This window comes from Chrysochloris asiatica, unplaced genomic scaffold (genome assembly GCF_000296735.1).
Source record: "Chrysochloris asiatica unplaced genomic scaffold, ChrAsi1.0 scaffold00264, whole genome shotgun sequence".
Lineage (NCBI taxonomy): Eukaryota > Metazoa > Chordata > Mammalia > Afrosoricida > Chrysochloridae > Chrysochloris > Chrysochloris asiatica.
The window spans coordinates 724,320-736,832 of record NW_006408782.1 but is presented as its reverse complement, the minus strand read 5'-3'; the positions used below and the strand labels follow the sequence as shown (position 1 = coordinate 736,832).

The 12,513-nt window shown below is 46.2% G+C and overlaps 1 protein-coding gene across 1 annotated transcript in view; it reads left to right on the top strand.

The window, feature by feature from the left end:
• Window positions 1-12,513, top strand: part of TRIO (trio Rho guanine nucleotide exchange factor) — a 275,442-nt gene that overhangs the window by 157,092 nt on the left and 105,837 nt on the right. Inside the window, exons 28-30 of the mRNA XM_006874154.1 lie at window positions 2,073-2,184; window positions 4,552-4,742; window positions 10,003-10,104. Of these exons, the coding sequence (XP_006874216.1) occupies window positions 2,073-2,184; window positions 4,552-4,742; window positions 10,003-10,104 (405 nt within the window). The remainder of the gene's footprint in view (window positions 1-2,072; window positions 2,185-4,551; window positions 4,743-10,002; window positions 10,105-12,513) is intronic.

Below are 12,513 nucleotides of genomic sequence, written 5' to 3'. Positions count from 1 at the left end.
CCTACTTTGAACACATTGTCCGGAGAGAACAGTCGCTGGAGAAGGATGTCATGCTGGGTAAGGTGGAGGGTCAGAGAAAAAGAGGAAGACCCCTAATGAGATGGATCAGCCAGGTGGCATCATTGATGGCGTCAAGTGTGGCAGCAGTAGTGAGGTTGGCCCAGAATCGGACATTGTTTCGTTCTGCTGTGCATGGGGTCGCTATGAGTCAGTTCCGACTCAATGGCACCTGACAACAGCAACAACTTGGTCCTACTTAGTCTCACATACTTCGGACGTATTGTCAGGGGGACCAGTACCTGGAAAAGGACATCATGATTGGTAAAATGGGGGGTCAGCAAAAAAGAGAGAGACCCCCTCCGAGTTGGACTGGCCCAATGGCGGCAGCAGTAAGAGGTTCAAACTGAGAAGTGATCGTGAGGATAGCGCAGCACGGCAGCATTTCGTGCTCTTGTGCAGAGGGTTGATATGGGTCGGAGCGGACTTGGTGGCCCCTAACAGCCACAGCTAAGTCCCAGGTTCCGTCCTGGCTACTACCGTAGGACGCTAGCTGGTAATTTTTGTAAACACAAGAAATGCAGAAGATAGAGTTGTTTAAATGCTTAAAAAGCCTACTCTACGTTTTTGTTCAGAAATCTGGACACAAAAGAAGCCGTATTCTTTCTATGAAACTTCTGTTGTGGGACTTTTCTGCTGGAAACACTCGCCTGAATTTCTGTATCAGAATTCCCCTGAGGGGGTTTTAGGACCAGCAGTCCCTGTAGAGATCTGTACTTGCTGTAAACATGAAATAAGAGGTCAAGAGGTGACTCTTTTTATAGTCGCCATGTACTGTTTGCTTCCTAATTGTGCAAACGCAGTTCACCCCTTGCTGCCCTGTAGATTTCAATAGTTGGTTTTTCCCATGTGGTTCTACTAAGGAGCTCTTCCACAGTGGTCTTCCAGCCTGTCTCCCTGAGACTGTGGCTTCAGTTCATCAGCCGTCCCTGTTCTGCCCAGGGGTGCTTCAGGTGAACGGAGGAAAGCTGCTTCGACCTCCCCAACAACGGTGACCTTAGTCTCTGTGCGTTGTTGAAGCACTGTTGCCCAGCTGCTCAGAGCAGTACGTAAACACCTAAACATTGTGTGTTTTTGTTGCTAAATGCTCATAGCCACCTCTGTATAGGAGGGTTTCTGAGGCTGCAGATCTTGGCGGGAGCAGGAAGCCTCAGCTTTCTCCCAAATGTAGTGGCCGTGGGTGAAACTGCTGTTTAGGTAACTGGGTCACTCACGAGCACCCAAGCCCTGTGCCCCTGCCTCATGGTCACTAACCAAGAGTGGTCATTGGCACTCTGGTAGGACTGGATCCGGGAGCCCTCCAGGGTGTAAGCTTATGTTCCTGCTGCCCTTGTCCAGTTTGTAAAGTCTGGTCTCAGGGCATGTGTCTCCCCACGGAGGTGTACTTCAGTCCTCTGAGTCCCTCAGAGTGTGGTGCCCCCATAGCATCACGGCTCCCGGTCCATCGTTCTGGGTCACTTGGGGCACGGGGTTAATGGCACCAAAGATTTCAGAATCAGGCTGTGGCTGGGTGCCAAGAATCACAACACTAGTTTGACTTTCATGTGGTCTTCACTTCAGATAAAACCAGAAGCTTTTTGTGATCTGCCAGGGGGTCCCATAGGATAAGCACTGTACTGCTAACCATGAAGTCAGTTGTTCGAACCTACCAGCTCCCCCTTAGAAATCCTATAAAAGCTCAGTAAGAGTCAGAATCAACTTGATGGCACTTAACACCAGCAACGTACGGATTCAGTGTTTTTGTTTATCACGTTTGAGCTTTGGAAGTTAACATGTCTACTAAATTTGTGTTAAACTGAAGACACCTGGATTACTCTGATAGGAGAAATCTCCTGATTTCAGTGGGACAAACCCTTCCATGCGCTGAGGAAAAAGGTGGTGAGAACGCAAGCCTCTTTACCTGAGCCTGTGGCACCTCGAGAGCCAGAGCTTCCCATCTGCCCCTGCATTCCCGCAGCTCTAGGTGGTGAGCACCTCCGGGTCCTTGGCTAAGTCACGTTGTTTGTCTTCCACAGGAACTACTCACCTGCTGTGAAGAAGGGAAAGGGGAGATTAAAGACGGCCTGGAGGTAATGCTCAGTGTGCCAAAGCGAGCCAACGACGCCATGCACCTCAGCATGCTGGAAGGTGAGTGACCCAGCTCTCGGCGTGTCTTCCATTGGTGCTGCGCTCTAGATCTTGGTTCCATCCTCTGTGTTCAGCCAGCAGTTAGCAGTTTAGATGTGATGTTTTCATTATTTGTAGAATGGTTTCATTGCTTCTCTTAAGGACCACATCAGATGCTTCTGCCTCATTAATGCTTTCCCTCAGTGCTTCCCTGAGCCCCCAGAAGTGCTGCCTGTTTACCTGCCATAGGCCCCTGGGTTCCACGCTGGATGGACAGCTGGGTGGATGGGTTGGTGGGTGAATGGCTAGATGGAGGGATAGGTAGGTGGGTGGATTATGTATGGATGGGATGGGAGAGGTGGGTTGGTGGTCAGACCTTGACCCCTACCCCAAGATTATAAAGAAGTTGTTGCTGCCATATCCATTGTGTCTTATGCTTAGAGCCCTAGACATAGTATGTGCCCAATACCTTGTTGTTGTTAAGTGCCATTGAGTTGGTTCCAAAGCGTAACAACCCTGTATAGCATTTCTGAGGAGAGGCTGGTAAGCTTGAACTGACCTTGCAACACACATTAACCCACAGTGTCACACCAAGGCCCAAGACCGTGTTGAGTTGGACTAAAGGGAAAAAGTCCCATCGAGACTCGAACTCAGGTGTCTGGATTTAGAGTCCAGCGTGCTCATGTTACACTGTGGAACCAGCTGCCCACTGGATTTGGTGTGTGGCTTGGTAAAGAGACTCATACAATTATGTGAAGCAGCCGTTAGAGGAGTTTTCGTTTCCACAGGTGCTCTGCTTCCCAAGGCCGTGTCCTCACTGCAGAGCGGGGTCTATTGGTCATCAGGTTTCAGAGACCTGCCGCAGGGGCTCTGTGTGTGTCCTTCCCATCAGCCACAGCGAGCTGCATTGGTTACACCTTAGAAGTTCCCGTGTGCAGCAAAAGCCAACAGCCGTCAAGTCCCTCAGCTCATAGCGCCCCGATGTGTGTTAGAGAAATCTCTGCTCCACGCGCCTTTCAGCTACTCATTTTTTTCAGAACTAAATCACTAGGTCTTTTTTCTAGGGAACCTTGGGCTGTACTCCAACCACCAGCCTTTCCTGTTAACAAAAACCCAAAAATGAGAGTTCAGGCAAGAAATACCCAGTTTTCTTTTTCTCGTGGAAATCCAGAGCTGATGTGGCCAGTTTTCAGGCCCTGGTGGGCAGGGCCCAGCATGTTCCAAATGCATGTCTGTAGCAGGAAGCAGGGAAAAAAAAGGAAGGCAAGTGAGCGTCTGGAAGAGAGACAAGAGAGCCCATCCACTGAACAGCCTATGGGCAACTCCTAACAGATAGTGGGGAATGGGGAACTTACTTGGGGCTGTGTGGCATTGTGGGCTAATGCACTGGGCTGCAAAGTCAGTTTGAATTGCAAGATCAGCAGTTCAGACTCACCAGCCACTCCTCGGAAACTGTAAACAGCATCATCGCTCTATGGGTGGGAACCAACGCAACAGCACTTAAAAATGACAATGTACAGGGGACTTCTGGTAGAAAGGAATTGGAGAGTGGATGGTGGGGGTATATGGGCATCATCTACTGGGGGTACCGGCTTTGCTGAGTTGGTAGATTGGAGTCTGTGTGATAAGACAGGCCATGTCCTGAAGAGAAGAGCCCCCAAGTGAGAGCTGGGGTGCAGCTGAATCCCATCGAAAGCATTGACGTGAACCGGAGGAAGGACTGGCCAGGACCAGGAGCCACGGGGGGCTAGCTAGTGAGAAGGAGTACAAGAGCAGGGATTTGATGAAAGGTTGGTGCTTGTACAGAATGTCCAGACTGAGCAGGCGAAGGGAGTCAAGAGCCAGGCCCTAGTGAGCATTGTAGGCAGGGAAGAGCCATGGGCCACTCTGGATGGAGGAGGTGAGGCCTGCAGGGGAGCGCTGTGTGAAGGCCATGAGGAGCATAGGGGACTAAACTGGCTGGCAGATGGCAGAGCCCCAGATGAAGGAGCTCAAACCTAGAGGGGAAAGCTGTGGGCATCACTGAACACTTTCCAACAAGGGCTCGGCATGTGCAAAGTGGTGTGTGGTAAGAATTCCTCTGTAGATGGGCTGGGTGTGGGGACTGGCGCAGGTCAGGGTGATGTGGGAATGTGCTAGGTGGGACAGGTGAAGGGCGCGTGCTCTGCCTGACTGGACCCCGGAGGGACAAGCAGACTAAAAAGTGTCCTGTCTTCCAAGTGTCTTGGGTCTGTCGTGGGCTCGACACATTTTAAAACGTGCTCCACACAAGTGTCTATGTGCAGAGGTTTCACAGATGGGCATTCTGTAAATGTGTGAATGCTTTCTTGTGCCTCGTTTCCTAGAGTTCGTTCAAATTGACTGTGCCTCCTCTTCTTGGTGTTGTAGGCTTCGATGAAAATATTGAGTCTCAGGGAGAACTCATCCTGCAGGAATCCTTCCAAGTGTGGGACCCCAAAACCTTAATTCGGAAGGGTCGAGAGCGGCACCTCTTCCTCTTTGAAATGTCCTTAGTGTTCAGTAAAGAAGTGAAAGATTCCAGCGGGAGAAGCAAGTACCTTTATAAAAGCAAACTGTTTGTAAGTATGGGCATGCAGAATTGTAAGTTCCAATATGTCACACAGTTGCCACCATTTGAAAGTAGAGAGGATTTACTGTGGGTTGCTTTCAGTTTAACTTTCCAAACTGCCCTAAAACAGGAGTCTGAAATGGTTCTAAAGTTTTTACATTTTCCTCCTTGAAATTCTCTGACACTCCCAAGTCCACCAGGGGGCCCTCTTGAGTTTCACTGGACCTGTTAAGGAAAACGTATTTTTCCCGAAATTCCATACACTCTTTGGTATAAGAAAACAGTTTGTTAGTGGATTTAAACCACTTATTTATTATGTGCCTTAACTAGCTTTGTAAATTGGTCATACCAGATGATGATGAAGATTGTTTATCATCGTAATCCACTTTTTATCATTAACTCTAGAAGATATTTAAACAGCCCTGAACTGGGTTGCTCACTGCTTATTTAATGGTTGTTGTTGGGTTTTTTTTTTATGCTATTGTTGGCTTTTTTCTTAATTAAAAATGAACCTACACGGTGGCCCCACCTGCTGTGCTGAATGGCGTCTCTAAGATATTGGGTCCTATTAGAACACCATGGCTGCCTTCAGTCAGTGCAGGGAATAAATCCTTAACATCGTTTGGATCAGCTACTTTCTCAGAGGGAACAAAGAATGGTCAAGATAGTGGAGTTGAAATAGGAATTGATATAATTCAGTTTGGTGCTCCAGCTTCCAATGGGAATGAAAATGAAATTGTTCCTGCGCTGTCTTCGGATACACCTACTGACAAAATACTTGAACCCAAAGAACAAGGGCAGAAGCAGCTGTGGGCAGGACCTATCAAAGCCACGTAGCTTCCAGATTTGCGTCCAGTAGAAAGCAAAGAACATAAACCTGGTCCCGTTGGAAAGGAACGGTCATTACAAAATAAAAAAGTAAAAGGTGTCCAGCAAGTGGAACCTGAAGGACAGTAGAAGTCAAGTCCTACTGTCGGCAGGAACCCAGGCCTGTCACAGTAAGGAAACAAGGCCACTCAGAAATGGCTACCGAAACAGGAACAGTGATTTCAGTATCATCTGCAGAATTTGGCACTAATGCAAAGTTTACTTATTTAATTAATTAATTAATTTTTTTTAAATCTATTTTTTAAAACGTGATTATTAGGGAAAATAAATGTAAACAAAATACATTTTTAAAGCTCCCTGATCCCACCTATCTGTAAGTCACTGCTTGATAGATACAGTGATGCATTTTAATTCTTGCTTAACTTCTCCGTGTGTGTACTCCCTGAGGAGAGAGATGTACATGGCATCATAAATTACAGTGATGAGCCTGAGCAAGCTCTTCATGATCTGCATGTTACTCGGAGGGAAGCTTAAGGGTCCTGTCATGTCCCCAGCCCACTTGGCTTCCATTTCCCCTTCATGGGTAATGCCCCCATAAAGGGGGGTAATGTCCCCAGGGACTGTCAGCACGTGGTTGCTGGGCAGGATCAGGCAGACAGGGGACTGGCAGGGAGAATCAAACCATCAGAAGAAGGGAGACTGGAAAACGCAAAAGAATTTGGTTTCTTATTTGCACATGGCACTGCAGATCCCTTATAAATGTTGATGCATTTTTGGAATGTAGACAATTCATACAATAAGCTTTGTTTAAACTTCTAACTTTGCAAAATCTGAATCATTCAAATTAGTGCCATTATGCACATCTATTTTATACACACATACACACGTGTGAAGATGAATATGGCATCAGGATTAGAGGAAGACTCATTGACTGTGATATGCAGCTGAAAGTGAAGAGGACTTGAAGCACTTAATGATAATGATAAAGGTCAAAGACCACAGCCTTCAGTATGGATTACAACTCAACACAAAGAGAAAAAATCTTGACGACTGTGCCGGTTGGCAACATCATGATAAATAGAGAAAAGATGCTGAGGACCGGCCTCGACATCGGGGTTCGGTTCACGAAGTTGGGAGATCTGGCGGCGACAGAGATAGAGAAAGAATACACACAAAGACGCAAAGAGAGAGAACACAAAACACCCCGAAACCAGAGTGGATGCAACACTGGCAGGTGGACCCTGGACTTCCGGCATCGTGGCCCCTGCAGGCAGTAAAGCACCGCCCTGCAAACCTTAATGCATGCCTTGCCAGCTGTAACGCCTCGCATGCCAGTCGTAATGCATGCGGGCTTCAGTCTGCGCCCCCATTTTATTTTGGGGAGGAGCTTTACACAAAGGAAGGCAGGGTTTATTAAGATGGGGTACAGAAGTGAAATGTGATTAATCGATCAACACAGGACACAATGATTTACAGGAATCAAATTCTAAAACATACATCACAAATTGTCTTGATACTCTAACATCCTTAATTTTCCAGAAATTCAAGCAAATTTATACCGTACTTTTCAGGTTCGAATCCCTGGGCAGCAACTTGGTTTCTCCAGCCTAATTAACATACCTATAGCACCTAATCTCGGATGGGGGAAGGTGAAAAGGATTGAAAGGAATCCCGCTGTGTCTGCTGGCTGGCGGAGATTTGCAAGAGAAAGCAAGACACCTAGCTTAGTGGTTTTGCTTGTGGGGGCTATTGGAGAAGGCAGACACCTATTATTCTTAGGACAAAACCCCGGACTTCACCAATCCACTTTGGATGAATTCCTTGGGGGAAACTTGTTTTTGGAGCTTTTTACAGTCTGGGCTTTAGGAGAGGTTTTAATAGTTGTCCATGGGTATCAAGGGCTCATGTATTAAGTTAATATCAAACATAACTAAATAATTTGATAAAGAACAGTTTGGACGAGCGTGCCCCGTGGCCAGAGTTTGATCCTCAGAGAGATTTGTTCTTAGAACCTTAAGCACTGCCAACACAGTGGAGACATTGAGAGAGGCACATTAGGAAACCATTTTCTCAGAGGCTACAGTTACAGGGGTTCGAAGCATAGCAGGAATTAATAGGACTAAGAATTATACAGAGCTGGCCCCACAGTGAGTTCGTAAAAGCCAATGCACCCGGGACGTCCAGAGGTTACTTCCTTGAGCCCACAGGGTCTCTGGCCAGCAAGTCTGAGTGCAGCCACGTACTGGATTTTCGTCCATGACACTGGTCCTCAGCACCCCAATCAATACCTGCAGTCTGCAACAAAAAGACTAAAGTTGCCAAGGATTTCATTTTACTGGCATCTGTAATCAGTGCCCAGGAAAGCAGCAGTTAGGAACTCAGACGATGGGTAAATCCGCTGCAAGGGACCTCTTTGAAGTGTTCAAGGGCAGAGATGTCACTTTGAGGACTAAGTTACAGCCGACCCAAGCCATGATACTTTCTGTTGTCTCATATGCACACAAAAGCTGGACACTGAATAAGGAAGGCTGAAGCAGATTTAACGTCTTTGAATTACGGTATTAATGAAGGAAAGTGCATATACAGCAAACTGTCGGAAGAACTAACACTCTGTCATGAAAGAAATACAGCCAGAATACGCCTTAGAAATGAGAAGCAAAGACTTCATCTCACATACTTTGTATATGTTCTCAAGAGGGACCAGTGTCTGGAGAAGGACATCATGCTTGGACAAAGTAGAGGGTGAGTGAAAAACAGGAAGACCCCTAACAAGTGGATTGATGCAGTGGTTTCAACAATGGACTCAAACACGGAAATGATTATGAAGATGATGTCGGACCAGGCAGTGTTTCATTTCATTGTGAACAGCACCCAACAACATATATGTTAATCAAGTTTCTAAGGATAAAATAACCAAGTATGTATACCAAGTACGTATTCATCATCTCAGTAATCACTTGTCATTTGTATGTTGGGAGAGATTATTTTCATGCCGTTTTCTTTGGCTTGCATCCTGTTTGAGATCATCTTTTGGATCACAACTTGCCTGACATCATTTTAGATCATATTCTAACCAGGAAGAAAAAATGCACTGGGACAGGCGAGTGATTTTACTAGCTGGCTTTAATCTGTCCTCAGAGACCTAATCAGTTTTAGAGGCTGATACGCCTTCATTTAATTAAAGGTTCCTTCAGAGGCCTCTGCTGGACTGAAAGATTGTGAATCACTCCTCTTGCTGGGAGAAAGAATGCCGTAGTGCTTAGCTTGATTGTTGCAGAGAGTCTGAGGAACCGATCCTTCACCTGCACGCTTCCATGTGAGACTCATTATTACTGTGTAGATCACAGGCACAAGTTTTATCAGTTAGTCTTCAAAATCATTGGTCAGATGCTCAAAGCTACTGATAAATACATTAGAAAGTAACTTGGCCACTAAGATGCCATTTTCCATATGTGAAGCAACCGGGTTGATGAGTGTGTATAGGGCAGCCCTCGGGAAGCAGAAGACTCATTCTGTTGTATGCCGATTGAGAATAGTCACCTCTCGACTTCCGTAGCACCCTGAGTCTTTTGGTTTCCTTCTGGAGATTTTCCTGTTTGGCCCTACGTTGGTATTGCCAGAGGGGGTGCTCAGGGGATGTGAAGAGATGATAGCAAACATCCTCATTTTCACTCAAATGTGATCTGACAGTGACCTGGATCCAACCGAGCCATGTTATCATAGATGACCCCTGACCAACATGGGTCGGCTATAGTAGTGGCACGGCTTTACTTACATGTGGATTTTTTGTTTAATGCTGTGTGATGCTAATCATCCTCACACGAGAGCAGTTTGTCGCTCTGTGTCTCAGTAAGAGGTGATGTCCCATGATTCTCCTGTATTTTTCATCGTGTTCACTGTGGTACCATAAATCCTGACTGACACCTGGAGACACACATGAAGTTCCCCCACGATGCATGACACATCGTGTTCTGGCATGACAAGGAAAAGGTGAAGAGCTTGATACAGACCGTAGATTGAGGGCAGCAACTGCAACTGCCCACCATTTCAGGATGAATGAATGGAGTGTAAAGGACCACCAGACAAAGAAGGAAACCTACCAAACTGTTACAGTGCGGAAACCTTGCACTTTCAAGAAATGCCTTTTTTTTTTTAGATCTTGTATTGAAAATGCAGCTTTTTTGTGGGTGAAGTTTGTTAAACATATCACACATGTTCATTGACTGTTTATGTCATCAGCAGTAGGTTATTAGCAGTTAGTTTGGGGGAGTTAAAAGTTAGATATGGATTTTCACCTAAGAGTGGCCGAGGGGTGTGTCACCACACCAACCCCGACGTTGTTCAAGCGTCTACTGTACAACCTAGCCTGATCACAAGGTCTCTGTCCTGTAGGCTGCTAGGATTTTGCAGTAATCTGGTCATGTAATTGTCTTTCTCTCCAGACCTCAGAGCTGGGTGTCACGGAGCACGTTGAAGGGGATCCCTGCAAATTTGCACTGTGGGTGGGAAGGACGCCAACTTCAGATAATAAAATCGTCCTTAAGGTATGTTCATTTGAAGCGTGTGGATGTGCGGTGTGAGGAGTTTGACCTAGCTCTGGATGCTTTTCCCCATTTTGTTTTTTACTTCTTTGTGTGAATTGAAGTGAAGGTTTACAGACAAGATCATCAGTTTCACATTCAACAAATCATAACACGTTGTTTCCTCTCAACGATGAGAATCCCCTCTGTGGGACAGCAGTCATCGGCTTCCTCCCTGTGGCTCCTGTTTCCCTTCCCATCCCTTCTCACCATGGTCCTTAGGTACATGCCCCTTCCATCTTGAATGATTGGCCATTGCATCATTCATGGTGAGCATGTCTTGCCAGTGGTGGTGTTCCCCCATATACCTACCTACTGCTTGGCTGAAGAAGGATGTGATCCTTTCCAGCCAGACCTGAAGGATGGTAGAGAGCCATAGCCTTAGATTCCTCCAGTCTCTTTATGACCAATAAGCTGGCCTGTTTTAAAAACAATTTTGAGTTTTGCTCTGTCCAGGACCCTCCACTGTGATCCTGTTCAGGGCAGTTAGTATTGGTAGCTGGGCACCGTCTAGATCTTGGGGTGTCAGGGTCATAGAGACTGATGTTCACGTGTTTCGTGCCTGTTTCTGAAGCATCAGGTTATCATAGGATTGTGTGCTTTCCTGTTAGCTTGGGTAACAATAGTGGAATCCATTCCGTTTTATTATATTTCAGTGGTGGGATCGCTTGAGCTAAACTTCCACATGCCTGTGAAAAGAGAAAATGGAGAGGAAGCTCTTTAGATTTTGTCCATTCCTCATCTTAAGTAGAGTTAGTCGGTTCTGGCATGCTTGACCTTGAGTTTCCAGAGGAAAATAGGCACCTGATGGTTTGTGAGAGCTGTGAAAAGTTGTCACAGCATCCTAGGCTTTTTGACTTTCTAGCTTGGGGACAGGAAAAAGAGGCCTTTGGGAATGTTAGGATTTAAAGCATTCATGGAGCAGTGAGGGTGCCTCTGGATGTGTCATCTGTGGGGGAGAACAAACTTGGAATATTTGATTTGAACTTCCTCTTTGATAATGCTAACCTCTCCTAAGCATGGCATACCCCTCCTTCTGTGCTTGAGAAAACACAGATGGAGCTGTCTTTCCGATCCATGTGGAAAGACCATAAATGGCCTTGGGCTACATGGGGGCAGATGTAGCTGGAGAGTTGTCGAATATTCACGGATGAGCTGAAAGGTGCGTGAACTGGCATGTCAGCCATCTTGTCTCTTACATGGCTTCTCAAGTCACACTGGTCTTTCCAGAAACTGCTCGTCTGCATCCCTGTCATCAGGCCTCTGCTTTGTTGTTGTTGTGACGTGTGCCCTCACTCAATTTCAACTCTTAGGCTTTCTGAGGAGCGGCTGGTGAGTTTCAACTGCCGACCTTGCATTCCAGTACTTATCTTACAGCACCACACTAGGACTCCCAGCCTCTGCTTTACTGACTGTGAAAGCCATTGACTTACTAGGTACCTATTGCAATGATGGATTGACATTTACCAGTATGTAATTACCGTGCGTGTTGGCATAAAGCCTTGTAGAATGTAAATTGTACAGGTAACTACATTTTACTAAAGTTTAAAGACATCCAACTTATATGAAGCATTTAGCTGGTGTAGGTGCCAAAATGTGCTTCTAAGATGTGGTGGTGTGCTGTGGAGTCGGTTCCAACTCACAGCGACCTCTGTACAGGGTTTCTAGAGCTGTCAAGGTAAGCAGAAAGCCTCATCCTTCTCCCTCAGAACCACTCATAGATTCGAACTGCTGACCGTGAAGTTAGCAGTCCAACTCATAACCACTGCGCTACCAGCATACCTTTTCTAAGACATAGTCCCCAATATTATAGCCAGATGTCAACTGTTTTCATCTGAGGCCTAATGAATGATTCATGACAAGACTATCAAACGGCTATATCAGATAACATTTTCTATGGAGTCTTGGATAAGATTTTTGACATCCACAGAATAACCAAAAGGGATGATGTAATTATAAAGATTGTTTTGTGGTTTGGGGGCTTATGAGATGATAGAGGTGATGGGATGGTAGTCGGTGATGGTGGTAGATATGTAATGGTGTAGCTGGTGGTGGTGATGGTGTAGCTGGAGATAATGATGCTTGTGTAGATGCAGAGGTTAGATAATGGTTGTAGGGGAGATGTGTGGAGATAGTAGAGGTGGTAATGAGAGTGTGGGTGGAGGTGATGGACTGGTGTTGGGTGATGGTGTGAATGGTGTGATGGTGTAGCTGCTAGTTGTTATGATGGTAATGGTAGTGGTATAACTGGTGGTGGTGTACGTGGTAGTGGTAGTGATGGTGGTGTAGCTGGCTGTGGCACTGATTTTGGTGTTGGGGTAGCCGATGGTAATAGTGGTGGTGTCGGTGGTGGTGATGGTGGTGTAGCTGGTG